Source organism: Mytilus trossulus, chromosome 7 (assembly GCF_036588685.1).
Source record: "Mytilus trossulus isolate FHL-02 chromosome 7, PNRI_Mtr1.1.1.hap1, whole genome shotgun sequence".
Lineage (NCBI taxonomy): Eukaryota > Metazoa > Mollusca > Bivalvia > Mytilida > Mytilidae > Mytilus > Mytilus trossulus.
This window is the reverse complement of record NC_086379.1, coordinates 7,204,417-7,221,650: the sequence shown is the minus strand read 5'-3', so window position 1 is coordinate 7,221,650 and position 17,234 is coordinate 7,204,417. Positions and strand designations below refer to the sequence as shown.

The following is a 17,234-nucleotide window of genomic DNA, read 5'->3' as shown; positions in this document are numbered from 1 at the left end:
AAATACAAACACATTGACGAGATGTGTATATACCGAGCCACGTCAAACGGATATCACATCAAGCCATTCAACAGTAAAAGTAATATTAATTATAGAAAGACAAATGAAAGAACTATAAAACACGTTGTTAAGATGATAAACCACATCAGTACGCAGAATCTATACATCAAGACCATCGTGTATTATTTGAGAAGTTGATACGGAATATTTATCAACAAGGACGAGATAAAAGCAGCCCAATAACCCAGCCTGCTTTGTTCCATTATGGGGTATGGCATTTTGTTTTCTTCGAACAAGAATGTGTCATAAGTACATGGATTTCCCATCCGTAAAATCATTCTCCTATGTTCAGGGAACTGTGAAAAAGGCAAAATCTTTAGTTTGGCAGTAAAATTAGAAAGATCATCTCATAAGGAACACATGTATACTAAGTTTCAAATTGATTGGATTATGACTTCATCAAAAACTAGCTCGACCATAAACTTTAACCTAAAGCAGGATGGATGGACAGACCTGAAAACATATAGCCCATAAATGGGGCATAAAAATATTTCCCATGGGGGTTTTAAGTGCGCTGCAACAATTTTAAAAGGTTACAATTTTGAGCGAAGTATTTTGCACCATCTGGATTGTCTAGAAAAAGTGTCATATTTGTATGATGAATTTACATGCCTTTTTCCTAAGTCTGTTTGCATGATTCTAGTTATTAAATCGGTAGAAAAGATGAACATGTAGCTAGCAGACCATGATTTATTTTCTTGTGTGAGAATATAACATGCTTGTTGAAATTTACAATTTTGAATTATGCACAGAGATGGACCTTTAACAGGTTGAGAACAAAACTCCAAATGAGGGGTATTATTTGATGAAACTTTTCTCCAAGACCTATGCATCTATCAAGTATTTAATGGTCCAAACATGTCAAAAGAATGTTGTGATGTTTCTAAACTTCTTTAATTATATGACCCCTCATTTAGAAAAGTTGTTCCAAATATTATGAATTTTCCCACTTTTGAGTTAAAAATCTTAAAAATGTTCTTTCTTTTTTTTTCATTAGTAAAATAACCCCTTTGTTTTAGGGACAGTCCACCACTAATAAATGGGGGGTCTTTGTTAAAAAAAGAATAGTGCATTGTCCTTTAAATGATATAATTGAATACAAAAATACAATATGTTCAATAAATTAGTGACTGGTAGTACTGCATCATTGAATTTTGTCAATCTTTAAACCTTAAGCTGTGTAAGAACCTGCTCGCTAATGAAAATTCACATGTCATCTTCACGATTTTTAAACAACTAGATAAAAACAACAAGTTCAAATCTAGTATGTTAGAATAATCTTCAGAGAAAACGTTTTTGATTGGCTTATCAATTGATCATGAGAAACACAGAATTTGATTAGCTGAACACGATTGTCAGACCAAGGGCAAACATGTAAATCGGGCGAGTTGTCCCGATATCAAATTCGCGCATGCGTACTACAAATATCTACAGTAAAACATCCGGTTACAAGTAAACAAATAACGTTCATGTAGATGAGATGAAATCTAATAATTTACATAAATAAAAAGGGTACATATTCACGATAGTGGTTGTTTTTCAATCCTATTTAAGAAATTAAATGATTCAGACGCTTAATCATGTGTAAAACTCCGTGTCAGGAATCAGAAGTTGTTATGAAATTGTAATACCCAGAAACAAATGCGGCATACGGAGGCTTAATGATTTTAGTCGGCACCATTGGCCTTCAGAAGACTTGAAGTCTTCTTCCACCAATAAAAACTATAAGGGATAAATAATATAAGGTCAAAAGTAAATAAACAGGTTCAAACAAAGTTAAAGTAAGATACCAATGTGAAATGTAAAAAAAAAATAGAAATCATCACTTTTGAAAAAAAACTGCGCCATATCCTTTACGAGTACCTGAAAATAAGTTTGTCGTATACTTCTTCGTCTGTGTGTATAAATTGTCCGTTTAGGAATACCAAGAATGTCTTTGATATGAATAAAACAAATCTAACACTTGATACATATGTGGTGAATATCAACAATAAAACAATACAATTTAGGCTAGATAAAACCTCTTGTACAGATGCAAGAACAGTATTTAAGGAGAAATAAAATAATTTTGATGTTCATAGTATACGAAAAAGTGAAAAGATTGACTCAAAATAGTCAAAGCTGATATAAAGACAAGACCCATTTTAACATAAAATAACAAAAAAGCATAACAAATAGTATCAATAAGTCAAATTAACAAGAAAGTACGATGTAAAAGTACTCGCACTTACTGGCAGCTAGTTAATAGCCAAAACAATTAAATATAAAAAATCATGTGTCATGACTGACACAACTGAATACGAATAAGTTAGTCGTTTAAAAAGTAAAATCTTAAAATAAATACTGAACTCTTTTTTTTTTATATAAAATAAATCTTTTATTGCACATTTCTCTGCTGTTTACAACGACTCGCAGCATTCAGTCGGATATACCTGTAAATAGTTATCAAAAGTACCAGGATCATAATTTTATACGCCAGACGCGCGTTTCGTCTACATTAGACTCATAAGTGAATTAGTAACTGTTCAACTAGGAAGATTATACAGTAAAATTATTATCTAACAGTATCAGATAGGATTAGTTATACAATAATAAAATATAAATACATTGATTTTGAAAATTTGTCTTTTACAGTTTCCATATATAACGTAATTACGGAATTTGTACTATCTATTGTCCGATATTGTTTATCAAGTTAATACATGAAAGCAAAGTATGAACCAAAGACCAGCACTGAAATACTTCTGATTATTGTTGATTTACTCTTGAATATTCATGTAGAATGTTTAAATAGTTATCAAAAGTACCAGGATTATAATTTTATACGCCAGACGCGCGTTTCGTCTACATAAGACTCATCAGTGACGCTCAGATCAAAATAGTTAAAAAGCCAAACAAATACAAAGATTTTAAATCAGAGTTATCATCAATATTCAACTTGTTAAACAACAAGTGGCGTACTGTATGACAGAAAGTTCTATGTCAAAATCCTTGTATTTGTATTGCACCAGAAACAAATTGTAGATAGAACACTATGATACTGTAAGGCATTGGAAGTACTTGTTATGATATTATAAATTCAGAAAAAGGAAATATTATTCTTTTAAACATGATGGTTGTGTTCTTACGCATAGTAACTTGGCTCGCACGAACAAGTAAAACATTTTTTTAATCAAAGATATGGCATTAATTTACTATTTTTATGTATGGATTTCACAGGCCAAAGTTTCATTTTTTTGTTTACCAAATATAAAGGGGGGAAGCATTTCATCAGCTATGATATGAATTTCTAGTTCATGTTTGTATATAGGTTCAAGATGATGTTGACAATTATCAAGGATAACACATTTTTAATGCGTAAAACACTGGAAGTGAAATGAATTTTTCATTTGTTTACATTTTGTTGTACAAGTGTTACGGCAGGGAATGTATGTAATTACTCATGGCTTACCTTCTACATGCTTTATATCATGTAATTCCAGATTTAAGGATCATTTCTTGTAACCAAATATTCATATTTAAACGTCTAATATGCCTGATATACATAGAAAATTACTTCAACTGCAATTGTTTATTTACGGAGATTTTGTCGTCTGCCATTTTTGTGGGGACCGAAACATGTGTTTTGATATCTTTAAATACCAATTCGTCCCCTGAACATTTGATCTTATATTGTATTTTTAATACCACACATAAGATTTTTAATAAGTATACCCTGCCGGACACAAATATATTGTAAATATTTAGATGGTTGAAATGAACTATGTTGTATGTTATTTACGTATTATGTAATTACGCAGATCGTCTGCTAAATCAATGCGCGCGCAGTGGTGTCCGATTGTTTATTTCAAGCTTCTTTGTCGATATTTCAGATGCTATAGCTTTGTTTTGATATTTTATGTATAAGGACAATGTTCGGACAATTTAAGATGATATGTATATCATGTTTTTCATTATCTGAAATTTTTATAGTTCCGGCTTCCCGGAAAGGACAAGTTTCCATTGGATTAGTATGTCACGTGACAATTACAATTTAGTATATAAACGCGCGAGCACTCAGCAATGGCAGATAGCCCAAAGTTTTGCTGGCGGCAAGTTCAAACCTTGGAAAACAAATAAAGTAACAATAACCTTTAGGTGAGAATAAGGATAACATAATGAAGTTTAATGATATGTAATTAGCCGTCTTTTGTACAGTAAGCTATCTCCCACCACGTCGGACACCACAAATATGTATTTATAAGGATTTATGATTCAGTACACTTGAACGCAACTGTTTATTTATATTGTTTTACGATGTTATAATGTTACATACTTTTAACAGTGAGCAAATAAAAACTGTTAACATTGGAAAGATAACTTTGTTTAATTGAACTATGATACATATAAAAAGAACATGAATTTACACTGATGAAAACAATAGATGCTGGAAGACGCTCGTTCAAACATAAAAACTATGGAAAGCCGTTAGGAACAAAAATTAGCTCAGTAACACTCGAATACAAGGGATCGCTCAATACATACATATTAAACAACCTGAAGACCATACCTGACAAGTAATTTAGGAAGTTTAATACAAATGTAGAGTTGCTACAGGAGTCACATATTGTATTTACGTGTTATTAAAGTAAACTACCGAGTATAGGACAGGATGCTCTCGGGTGGCTTACAATTTGGTGTCAGAAGTGGGATGCTAAAATTCTAATTAGCATCCAGGATACGAACCTTGGAATAACCTGTCAACTTAAAAACGTGGTTTAAGCCCGACGTGGTGGATTTACTGTACAAAAATTTATTATAACTATAGAATATGAAACAACAAATAAAATAAAAAGTCTTTATTTAGAATATGGCTGATACTGGTAGGAACTCCCCAGACCCTGAAATAAATTTCCGTAGGGAAAGGGATTTAGATTTAGATGACTTAGGACAAGGGGATCAAATACACACTGATGACAATGACGACTTTGATAGGGAATCAATTTTACAAGGTCATGGTGATGAAGTAGATCAGAGACATAAAGGACGGGATGAATATCAGAGACATGATTTTGACGATAGGAATGGTAGGGGTAATCATAATATGCAACCAATTGGCCCACCAAAGGTAACACTTAAACCTGAGCCCTTCTCTGGTAAGGATTGTTGGGAGGAATACTTGTCGCATTTTGAGGACTGCGCTGAATTGGGACAATGGGGAAACCGTACAAAACTGTTGTTTTTGGCAGCTAGCTTAAGGGGCCAAGCAAGGACATACTACATGAGCTTGTCTGCTGGCGACAGGCGCACATACCAAATGCTAACACAAAAGTTAGATCAGAGGTTTGGGAGTTCAAAACACAAAAATCGTTGGCTCTCAAAGTTAGAGATGCGCAGGCGCATGGCAGGGGAAAGCATAGCTGAGGTGGGGGATGATATCAGGCAACTAGCGCAAAAGGCGTACTATGACCTGGACCTAGCAGCGCAGGAGTCTCTTGCACTAAACCAGTTATTCAAGGTAATAACTGTGGAAATGAAATGTCGTTGTATTGACAAGGAATGCCACACAATAGCAGACGCTGTTGATGTAATAGAGAGGTATGAGTCAATTTTGGGGGATCAAGACAAAAAGAAGTCAACAATGATCAGAGCTGTGGAATCAAAGGACATCGAAGGACACATGAGTGAAAAGGATTACCATAGCAATTTGCAGGAATTACAAGATAGGATAGCAAAGCTGGAACAAGGACATGGAAGTCGGGAATCAAAGAGGGCAAATACTGGCAGATGCTACGGATGTAACTCCCCAGACCATTTTATGAGGAACTGTCCACACAAAAACAACCAAAGAGCTAGAGGGAATTTCCAGGGCAACCAAAGACAAAATACCTCTTTTAATCACATCCAGGGAAACGACAGAACGCTGGCTCAATAGGTCGTGAGCTAGTGACAGAAGATAAAAGGCCTGATATGAAGGGAGAAAAACATGTCCGGACAGGACATATAGGGGAAACAGATGATAATTGGGATAACGGGTTTTATACAAATGGATTAATTTTTGGGTTTCCTGTCAACTTTTTAATTGACAGTGGCTCAACTGCGTCAATATTATCTATTGATGTTTACGAAAAATTGCCTTCAAATGTTTGGTGTTCTTTAGTACCAAACAAATCCGAAATATTTGACGTTAATGGCAATAAGGTTTTTGCCATTGGATCGATCATTTTAGAACTAATGCTTGGTCAAGAAATTTTCAGTCAAAATTTTATGATATGCAATATCAATCAGGATGGAATACTTGGACAGGATTTCTTACTAAAGGAAGTTAGTAAAGTAAATTATCAGCGCATGGTCTTACACACGATCCACAACCAGGAAATACAATGTTGGATTGGAGGGAAGGCAAATATGATTTGCAAAGTAGAAATTAAGGACAACATGACAATTCCTCCAATGACGAGTACTATGATGCCTGTAGAAATACCGGGAGTCAATCATTTAACAGAATACGGATTAATAGAGGGCACGACAGGAACAGCCAAGTCTACATTAACCATACCTGGGATTATAAATACACAAGACCAAGTACACTTTGTTAATGTTGTCAACTATGGTGACGACGAAGTTAAACTGTATAAAAAGGAAACAATAGGAACATGTGAATCATATACTGAGCATGATTTGAAACCAGAGCAGATTAGAACACTACAGAAAGATTGCTTTACAGCTAGTGAAGAAATACCAGAACATCTTACTGACTTATTAAAAAGGAGTTCAACTTATATAAATGAGGACCAAAGACAACAACTCTCCAGACCCCTTTCACAGTACCAAAATGTATTTTCAAGGACAGATGATGACATAGGGAGGACAGACCTTGTAACACATAGAATAAATACAGGAAATGCAGTACCCTTTAGGCAGAGATCTAGACGTATGCCACTTGGAAAGCAAGAGATGGAAAAATCAGAAGTCAATCGGATGTTGGACAAAGGAATCATCGAACCATCTTCTAGTCCTTGGGCATCAAATATAGTCCTTGTAATGAAGAAAAATGGCAGCCCTAGGTGCTGTGTTGATTACAGAATTTTGAATGACGTCACGAAAAAAGATTCCTACCCGATTCCGAGAGTAGACGAGTGCCTCGACTCGCTCGCTGGGGGAAAATTCTTCGGATCAATGGACTTAAATTCAGGATTTTGGCAAATCGGCATGGCTCCTGAAGACAAGGAAAAGACCGCATTTCTGACAAGTTTAGGGTTATACCAGTTCACTGTCATGCCCTTTGGACTTGCAAATTCACCATCTACTTTTGAGCGTCTGATGGAAAATGTTCTCAGAGGGCTACAGTGGAAAGAACTATTACTCTACATGGACGACATCATATCAATAAGTTCGACATTTGAAGAGGGTCTTGGGAGGCTGGAAAGAATCTGTATACGTCTACAAAACGCACATCTGAAATTGAAACCTGCCAAATGCATTTTCTTTCAAAAACAAGTTAGGTTCCTTGGGCATATCGTGTCCGAGGAGGGAATTTCCACTGATCTAGAGAAAACAAAAGCAATAGATGACTGGCCTGTCCCTAAATCTGCAAAACAGGTGCGCAGCTTTTTAGGACTTTGCTCTTACTATAGGCGATTTGTTAAGGGATTTGCAGCAATTGCAAGACCAATGCACAAAATTTGTGAAAAGAATAGCCGTTTTGCTTGGAATGATGAGTGTCAAAAGGCATTTCAACAGTTGAAAAGCGCTTTAACAAGTACACCTGTACTTGCCTACCCACTGCCAAATTTGCCATTCATACTTGACACAGATGCAAGTGATAAGGCTGTCGGAGCAGTGTTGTCACAAATTCAAGATGGTCTTGAACGAGTCATAGCATACATGAGCAAATCTATGAACATACATGAACAGGCATACTGTGTAACCCGAAAAGAGCTACTTGCTGTAATTATAGCACTAAAGACATTTCATCATTATCTATATGGCCAGGAAGTTTTGCTGCGCACAGATAACGCAGCTGTATCATGGATGAAAAATCTAAAGAAACCCACTGGTCAAACAGCCAGATGGCTCGAAGAACTGGGAACTTACAATTTGACAGTAACACACAGAGCTGGAAGGAAACACTCAAATGCCGATGCTCTGTCCAGAAGACCTTGTAAATCATGCGAGAGACAAGAATCTGGAAACCACGCAAGCGACGATGAAACAGACGAAATCCAACTGGAAGAAACTGATTTTGTTAACCAGGAGTTACACGAAAATGAAGAACCAACACCAAGAATAGAAATAGTACGAGTATGTACAAGAAGTCAGACAGGAAATCAGTATAGTGCTACAAGTGGTTACTGCATTGATGGATGGGACCCAGATAGTATCAGACAAAGCCAATTGGAAGACCTAGACATGTCACTCATTGTGACATATCTTCAAGAAAAGAAAAATAAACCTGACTGGGACCAAGTATCAAAAGGAACATCATTCCAGAAGACAATATGGCGACAATGGGATAGGCTAACAATAAACAATGGCATGCTTTATAGAAAATTTTATTGTTCTGATAAAGACGATGTAGACAACTTCAAATTGCAGCTCCTGGTACCAAAATCACACCAAAAGACAGTCTTCAAGTATTTTCATGACGTTCCATCTGCAGGTCATTTAGGACCAGATAAAATGCTAAGTAGGATCCAGAAACTCTTTTACTGGCCAGCTATGAAAAGCTCCATCACAAGGTACTGCAAGGAATGTGACCAGTGTGCTGCTAGGAAATCACTGAAGCGGAACAAGGCTCCATTGGGTCAATACTTGGTTGGCGAGCCTATGGAACGTGTGGCGATTGATATTCTTGGTCCACTTCCGTTAACAAAACGACAAAACCGCTATGTTCTGGTCCTTTGCGACTGCTTTTCTAAATGGACTGAAGCATATGCTATTCCGGACCAGGAATCCCTGACCATTGCCCGTACCATCGTGAATGAATTTATTTGTAGGTTTGGTTCACCATTACAGCTCCACTCTGATCAAGGAAGGTCTTTCGAAGCAAAGCTGTTTCAAGATCTGTGTGATCTACTTAAAATTGACAAAACTAGAAGTACAAGTCAACACCCCCAGTCCAACGGAAGCGTAGAAAGATTTAACAGAACACTCCTAAGCATGCTAACATTTTATTGTCAAAATGATCAGAGAAACTGGGATGAGATTTTGCCACAGGTTATGATGGCATACAGATCATCAGTTCACGCCAGTACAGGACAGACCCCTAACATGATGATGTTTGGCAGAAACATATTTCTTCCTATGGAAGCTGTTATTCCACGCCCTGATGGACCAAACGAATCCACTTCCCCTGAAACAGATAAATATGTAAATGAATTACAGGACGCAATGTCAAAGTCACATGTACTTGCTAGGAAACATCTTAAGCAGAATTCTGAGTATCAAAAACGTCACTATGACTTGAAAGCAGTAAAGCGCGAATTACAAGTAGGTCAAGCTGTATGGCTTTATGATGCATCGAAGAAAAAGGGAATTTGTCATAAGTTGACATCAAAATGGAAAGGACCATATGTTGTTACAAGGAAAATTGACGACATCACTTACCTTGTGAGAAGGTCAAAGAAACAGCCAGGGAAGGTCTACCACATTGATAGACTACTGCCCTATCAAGGACGGAATCCGCCCACTTGGTTCTCCAGTAGGAAGGTTTGAGATGCCCTTTAACGTTGTTTGAATAGCCGAAATTAGTTGTACAAGTTGTTACGTTTTTAATTGTTTTGATGAGTTACTATGTTTAAGAGTAACTGTTTGACTTTTCTCAGACTGGAGAAAGTCATGATGGAATTCCTAGAGTTGGATCCACTCTGGAAGAATATGTAAGGGAGACAAATGGCCATTGTTTCTCAGGACATATTATTGGCTGTAAGGGAAGGATGAATCTTCCTGCCAGGGGAATGGCAGATTAAACTACTGCCAAGCGTTTTTTTTATGCGCAAGTTGCGCGGCGGAAAGCAATTAACGACAACTTACTGTCTTGAGGAGGCTTGAGATTTTTGAAATAGGGAGACCAAGGGGGTGGATATCATATTTTTAGACTGAAACTTAGCTTGATCCATTTACTACCAGCATATGCCATATGGGGGGAGGATTTTAAACACACAAACAAATATAGTCACACTACAGGACACTACATGATATTATGTATTGTATTAATATATGTTGTATGGTGGAGGGATTTATAATTGATGATTCAATTTCAGAATGAGACCATCATCCCAAATTGAGGCAAAGTGTTGGCTGTGTCCCATGACGTTTAGGACAAGGAGACAACTGAAAAATCATCTGGCAGCTGCCCCACACAAAAGGCTTTCGGTCATTTGTGTTTGGTGTCCTGAGGAGAAGTCCTACAGGAGGATGGTTGACCTTAAGGAGCATGTCATGGCTCACCACCGCAGTAAAATAGAACTGATGCCTTATAGCTTCCTGAGCGAAAACAATGGGTTTTGGATGGCAAACTATCCAGAGACATATGCTAAGGTAATCCTACCATCAAATGAGAATTCACAAGAAGCAATGAAAGCCAGGATTGAGGTTCTTGAATTTTTAAACAGGGTGGACAACACCAACAGAAAGAAAGAGGAATGGACTGTAGGGTGGAAGTGTCCGAAGGAGATGGTAAAAGGTACACAAGAAGAAGAGGTTGAGTCGGAGAAACCCAATGGATCTTACTCACCAACACGCCCCACTATTTATGAAGGGCTGGCCCTCCAGCAACTAACTTTGGGACTTGGGGACTCTACAGCCATTTTTAAATTGGACCTTGGAGTGTCCATAAGATTTTATATGATCCATTTGAATGACTCCGTTCTTAGAGACCAAAAAATGCTTGACGCTCTGATTAGAAGGATGACAGCACTAGTTAACACAAAGTACGCAGGATCACATACCTTCTCTGTATCGATAGACGGTAAACTAAAGTCTATAGTGACTCCTGTAGTGGCTAGGAAATTATCAATAAAGGAGGAGTATATAACGGATATAAAAACATCAGGCGAATTATTCCCAGGAAAACAGACAAAAGCCGCCACAAATCAACTATCACCACTGAAAACACCATCAACATCGGATATCATTTTAGAAGACGACAGCGACAATGAAGAACCCGAGATTTTAGAGGAACCAACAAGCCAGAAGAAGGGTAGAAAGACGACCGAGAAAGAAGAAGAGAGATATGTAGAGAAAAGAAAGAAAAAGACTAACCACCAGGAACAGAAGGCAAAGAAAATAAAGAAAGGAAAGGATTACAAGAAACAGGATGAGGAAATGCCATTAACAGAGGAAGGACAAAAGAGAACGGAAAAACAGGAACAGGAGGAGATCAAACGGAAAGAGGAAGAACATAAGAAGCGGGAAACACAGAAACAGGAGGAGGAAGTCAGACTAAAGGAAGCAGAACAAAAGAGAAAGGAAAAACAGGAACAGGAGGAGATCAAACGGAAGGAGGAAGAACATAAGAAGCAGGAAACACGGAAACAGGAGGAGGAAGTCAGATTAAAGGAAGCAGAACAAAAGAGAAAGGAAAAACAGGAACAGGAGGAGATTAAACGGAAGGAGGAAGAACATAAGGAGCAGGAAACACGGAAACAGGAGGAGGAAGTCAGACTAAAGGAAGCAGAACAAAAGAGAAAGGAAAAACAGGAACAGGAGGAGATCAGACAGAAGGAGGAAGAACGTAAGAAGCAGGAAAAACAGAAACAGGAGGAGGAAGTCAGACTAAAGGAGGCAGAACAAAAGAGAAGGGAAAAACACAAACAGGATGAGGAAATTAGAATGAAAGAGGAAGAACTAAGGAGACAGGAGGAGGCAGAAACCAAGAGATTAGCAGAAGAAACCAGGTCAAATGAAGCAGAACTAATGAGACTACAGGAAGGAGAGAACCTGCAAAGTTAACAGTTTTACACTGCCAGTGAAAGAGCAGACAAACTTTTAAGGAGAGGTGGGATGCCACTTTTCCCAGCTGGGAGGAGGGAATGGGAAAAAGAAGAAATCGTAACTTTGATTACCATACCAGCTGAAGTGAAATGGCCCCCGAAAAACTGGAAAAACATGACCCCTGAACAAAGATATTTCAATTGGGAGTATGCTAGCATTGCATTGGAGTTAAACACCGGGAAACAGCTTCAATTTTCAAAGGAGGAGCTTCTATTAAAGTATCACTTTTTGGCACTTCCAGGCACGAAAACCCCACAATCAACAGAGGGCAATACAATGACAGTTAAGTCTAGATACTATCTGTACCAAGCAATTGCCAATATCATTAAGAGTAAAACAGACGATCCCACCACCTTACAATTGCTTGATATGATTGAAGCGTCATCATCAAAGAGAGACACATCAACAGACATTATCTTGAACAAAAATGATGCCGTGGGTGTACAACTTAGACTTGGTGAAGACCAATGAAGAGAAAGACAATTTATGAACAATTCTTTTAAATAACATAGTTATACTGTTTTTTTTAATTCAGGAGAATTAATATATATTGAAGTTGGGGGAAGTGTAAGGCATTGGAAGTACTTGTTATGATATTATAAATTCAGAAAAAGGAAATATTATTCTTTTAAACATGATGGTTGTGTTCTTACGCATAGTAACTTGGCTCGCACGAACAAGTAAAACATTTTTTTAATCAAAGATATGGCATTAATTTACTATTTTTATGTATGGATTTCACAGGCCAAAGTTTCATTTTTTTGTTTACCAAATATAAAGGGGGGAAGCATTTCATCAGCTATGATATGAATTTCTAGTTCATGTTTGTATATAGGTTCAAGATGATGTTGACAATTATCAAGGATAACACATTTTTAATGCGTAAAACACTGGAAGTGAAATGAATTTTTCATTTGTTTACATTTTGTTGTACAAGTGTTACGGCAGGGAATGTATGTAATTACTCATGGCTTACCTTCTACATGCTTTATATCATGTAATTCCAGATTTAAGGATCATTTCTTGTAACCAAATATTCATATTTAAACGTCTAATATGCCTGATATACATAGAAAATTACTTCAACTGCAATTGTTTATTTACGGAGACTTTGTCGTCTGCCATTTTTGTGGGGACCGAAACATGTGTTTTGATATCTTTAAATACCAATTCGTCCCCTGAACATTTGATCTTATATTGTATTTTTAATACCACACATAAGATTTTTAATAAGTATACCCTGCCGGACACAAATATATTGTAAATATTTAGATGGTTGAAATGAACTATGTTGTATGTTATTTACGTATTATGTAATTACGCAGATCGTCTGCTAAATCAATGCGCGCGCAGTGGTGTCCGATTGTTTATTTCAAGCTTCTTTGTCGATATTTCAGATGCTATAGCTTTGTTTTGATATTTTATGTATAAGGACAATGTTCGGACAATTTAAGATGATATGTATATCATGTTTTTCATTATCTGAAATTTTTATAGTTCCGGCTTCCCGGAAAGGACAAGTTTCCATTGGATTAGTATGTCACGTGACAATTACAATTTAGTATATAAACGCGCGAGCACTCAGCAATGGCAGATAGCCCAAAGTTTTGCTGGCGGCAAGTTCAAACCTTGGAAAACAAATAAAGTAACAATAACCTTTAGGTGAGAATAAGGATAACATAATGAAGTTTAATGATATGTAATTAGCCGTCTTTTGTACAGTAAGCTATCTCCCACCACGTCGGACACCACAAATATGTATTTATAAGGATTTATGATTCAGTACACTTGAACGCAACTGTTTATTTATATTGTTTTACGATGTTATAATGTTACATACTTTTAACAGTGAGCAAATAAAAACTGTTAACATTGGAAAGATAACTTTGTTTAATTGAACTATGATACATATAAAAAGAACATGAATTTACACTGATGAAAACAAAAGATGCTGGAAGACGCTCGTTCAAACATAAAAACTATGGAAAGCCGTTAGGAACAAAAATTAGCTCAGTAACACTCGAATACAAGGGATCGCTCAATACATACATATTAAACAACCTGAAGACCATACCTGACAAGTAATTTAGGAAGTTTAATACAAATGTAGAGTTGCTACAGGAGTCACATATTGTATTTACGTGTTATTAAAGTAAACTACCGAGTATAGGACAGGATGCTCTCGGGTGGCTTACAATACTATATAAGGAAATGTAGATAAAAAGTATCATCACCTTAAAATAAAGAAAAGCATTTTGTCATTGACAGTTCCATCAAAAGTCTCAGCAATACAATGCAACTGTTACATACAAATCAAACTATACTATATACTATAATAAGTGTGTTATATATTCTACAATAAGTGTATTAGATACTGTAATATATATTATTAATTAACTGGAGCTTATTTGACTAAATACGAGTAAAACTGCCAAATCGATAATTTTGTCCTATAAGGCCAATACGGATTTTTCCGTATTGGCCCGGGTGTAGCAAGCCCAATATTAGCATATTCGATTAGCTCTAGACTAATCGGTTGAAATCCCGATAACTCTAGAGAACTACGGCTAGTGTCGTCTGACAGGAGAAAATGACAACAAAACGATGGAGCAATAGCTCTATACAAAATATAGATGATGCGATGGATGCGTTAGTTGAAGACTATTTTCACTACGACGATTTATCTAATAGGGAGGCAGAGTACATCAAGAGAAATCTTGCGGATGTCAATGGGGAAGGAAATTTGATTCTGGAAGAAGTTGATTCAGCGAATTTCAACTTCCCAAATGAAATTCTGCAGGACATTGAAAATGCACAGAATCATGAGATTGACGAATCAGACAAAGAAAATAGCTCGAGTAGCAAGAGGTTTCGCTCTGTCACTGATGAAGACACTGACTCTTTTCTAGCTTTAAGTGTTAACAAGAACACAAAAACTAAAACAAAGAGTGACTTGAAAGTGATGCTGGATTTTTTCATATCTGTTGGAGAAATGCGTGATTCAGTGGAAATACCTGCCAAAGACTTGGACAGTCTGTTATCAAGATTTTTTCTTGGAGTCCTGAAGAAAAATGGTGACGAATATGAGCCTGACTCTTTATCCTCTATGTTCAACAGCTTGGATAGACATTTGAAGGACTCAAAAAGTAGTATAAGGTACGATTATTTTCATGTAGATTATTTGATATCTGTGAGACATGTAACTCCCTTGTCTTGATATAGCATGATAGCCTTTGCATTATTCTGTCAAGCATTATGACTCGAATATTCAGTGCCAATATTTTAATTTTAGCCTTGTGTCATTTTTTTTGGTAAAAACTATATATATCATCTGGGTCAATGTGGTTTTGATGATCTTAAGCTTGTGTACAATGAATATTCCTTGGTTTCTCTTTGCTATAAGTATAAAACATGTACATACAAAAATTACATGTCAGATATTATGCATATCTTTTCTTTAATGTTTCAGTATTAAAAAGGATCCTGAGTTCAACCACACAAGACGGGTATTAGAAGCGAAGCGAAAGGCATTAAAGTCATTGGGCAAGGGCAGTAAGCCAAACAGAGCTGAACCTTTGACGACTGAGGAAATCCAAATCTTGAGGGAGAAAGGAATTATTGGAACACGTAAGTTTAAAAAAATGTTGTATTCCAGCGTGTCAGTCAGTAACTTTTAATTAAACATTTTTCTAACCTTGTGGCAAACAAATTATTTTATTTCCTTGTCGCCCTCTATCCATCCCTGATTATTAAATGGTTGTTCTAATAGAAAATGTTTAAAATACACATAAGGTCTTGAACAATGAGAGTGTCTCCAGAGGTCTTTTGCATTTTGATACAGTATTTGTCCTTTAAATACTATTTTAAGTTGGATATTTACATTAAGATACATGTATTTTAGTTAAGTTCTTTTTTTTTCTTTTTCCAGAAAACCCTGATGCATTACTGAATGCTGTGTTTTTAAATAATGCAACATACTTTGGTCTACGAGGTCGACAAGACCATGTTAACATGACATGGGGAGATGTCAAGTTAAAAGCTACATCTGATGGAAAGGAGTATTTGGAATTTAATGGTGAGATTATGTTATGATTTCCATCATTTAAATAGTTGCTATTTTTAATCTTTTAGAAATCACAGAATATATACTTCTGTGGATAATGGATGTACATGTACAACAGTCCTGACAAAAGTTGGTAATTTGTGCTTTTAAGGATATTAACCATTGTTTTATATTTATCAAAACAAATCTTATTTACTATGCAATACATGTTTTTTGTTATATAAAAGTGAAAGTTTTGTACAGACAGGAAGGATAATTCTTCTTTAAATATTGACATAAGCATACTTTTTTCAGAAAGAAGCACCAAAACCCGTAGTGGAGCAAAAAGCAGGGATTTCCGGGATATTACGCCAAAGATTTTCGGGGAAGGAGGAAGTAATTGCCCTATTCATGTTTACAAGGAATACAAACGGCATAGACCTCAAGACACATTAACTGATGAACATAGATTTTATTTGAGGCCTTTAGATAATAAACATGAGGAAATATGGTACACTCGCAAAACCATAGGCAAAGATAAATTAGGTAAAATGGTAAAAAATATGGCAGAAAAAGGAGATCTTCAAGGAAGAAAGGTTAATCATTCGGGACGTAAAACTTTTGCTACCACACTACTTCAAAATGGTAGACCTGCCAATGAAGTTGCTCAATTAGGAGGCTGGAAAGGCATTAGTACCTTAACTCATTATTCAGTACCGTCTATTGAACAACAGCAACAAGCTTCTCACACAATATCTAAGGTCATGTTGCCGAACTCAGATTTACAGACGACATCAGATTCAGAGGAACCTTGTGAACTTTCAAACTCAAATACATTAGTTCATAATAATTTAAATGCAAATGTATCAAATACAAATAATCAAACTGCTAACAAACATGACAACCCAATGGCCATGTTTGCAGGTGCAACTATAACAGGTGGTGTTTTCAATATTAACATATACTCAGGGGAAAGAAAGAATACTATAAACTGCAGCCAAGAGCTTTAATCTGAAAACTAGATAAAAACATGTTTTTTACTTGTTGTGTTTATTTACTGTTGATTATTTAATAAAATTGTTACTATTTTATTGTTTTGATTAAAATCCTCAATTTTCATTGATACATATTCAAATCACTACTATTGAAGTCCTGA

The 17,234-nt window shown here is 36.1% G+C and overlaps 2 protein-coding genes across 2 annotated transcripts; both read left to right on the top strand.

Moving 5' to 3' along the window:
• Positions 1-3,762: 3,762 nt before the first annotated feature.
• On the top strand, positions 3,763-11,999 carry LOC134724566 (uncharacterized). Its single transcript, XM_063587668.1, has 2 exons — positions 3,763-4,197; positions 10,305-11,999. The coding sequence occupies exons 1-2, from the start codon at positions 4,073-4,075 to the stop codon at positions 11,992-11,994; spliced, it is 1,815 nt and encodes a 604-aa protein (XP_063443738.1). The 5' UTR covers positions 3,763-4,072; the 3' UTR covers positions 11,995-11,999.
• A 2,627-nt stretch (positions 12,000-14,626) lies between these two features.
• LOC134726132 (zinc finger MYM-type protein 2-like) lies at positions 14,627-17,227 on the top strand. Its single transcript, XM_063590530.1, has 4 exons — positions 14,627-15,192; positions 15,506-15,663; positions 15,965-16,111; positions 16,394-17,227. Exons 1-4 carry the CDS (start codon positions 14,627-14,629, stop codon positions 17,086-17,088), a joined length of 1,566 nt encoding a protein of 521 aa, XP_063446600.1. The 3' UTR covers positions 17,089-17,227.
• The last annotated feature ends 7 nt before the right edge of the window (positions 17,228-17,234 follow it).

Excerpts from the sequence above, each read along its gene's own strand:
- LOC134724566 (XM_063587668.1), top strand. The coding sequence starts at position 4,073 with ATGTCACGTGACAATTACAATTTAGTATATAAACGCGCGAGCACTCAG. Across the intron at positions 4,198-10,304 it reads AAAGTAACAATAACCTTTAG|AATGAGACCATCATCCCAAA; the intron begins GTGAGAATAAGG and ends ATTCAATTTCAG.
- LOC134726132 (XM_063590530.1), top strand. The coding sequence starts at position 14,627 with ATGACAACAAAACGATGGAGCAATAGCTCTATACAAAATATAGATGAT. Across the intron at positions 15,193-15,505 it reads GACTCAAAAAGTAGTATAAG|TATTAAAAAGGATCCTGAGT; the intron begins GTACGATTATTT and ends TTAATGTTTCAG. Across the intron at positions 16,112-16,393 it reads GGAGTATTTGGAATTTAATG|AAAGAAGCACCAAAACCCGT; the intron begins GTGAGATTATGT and ends TACTTTTTTCAG.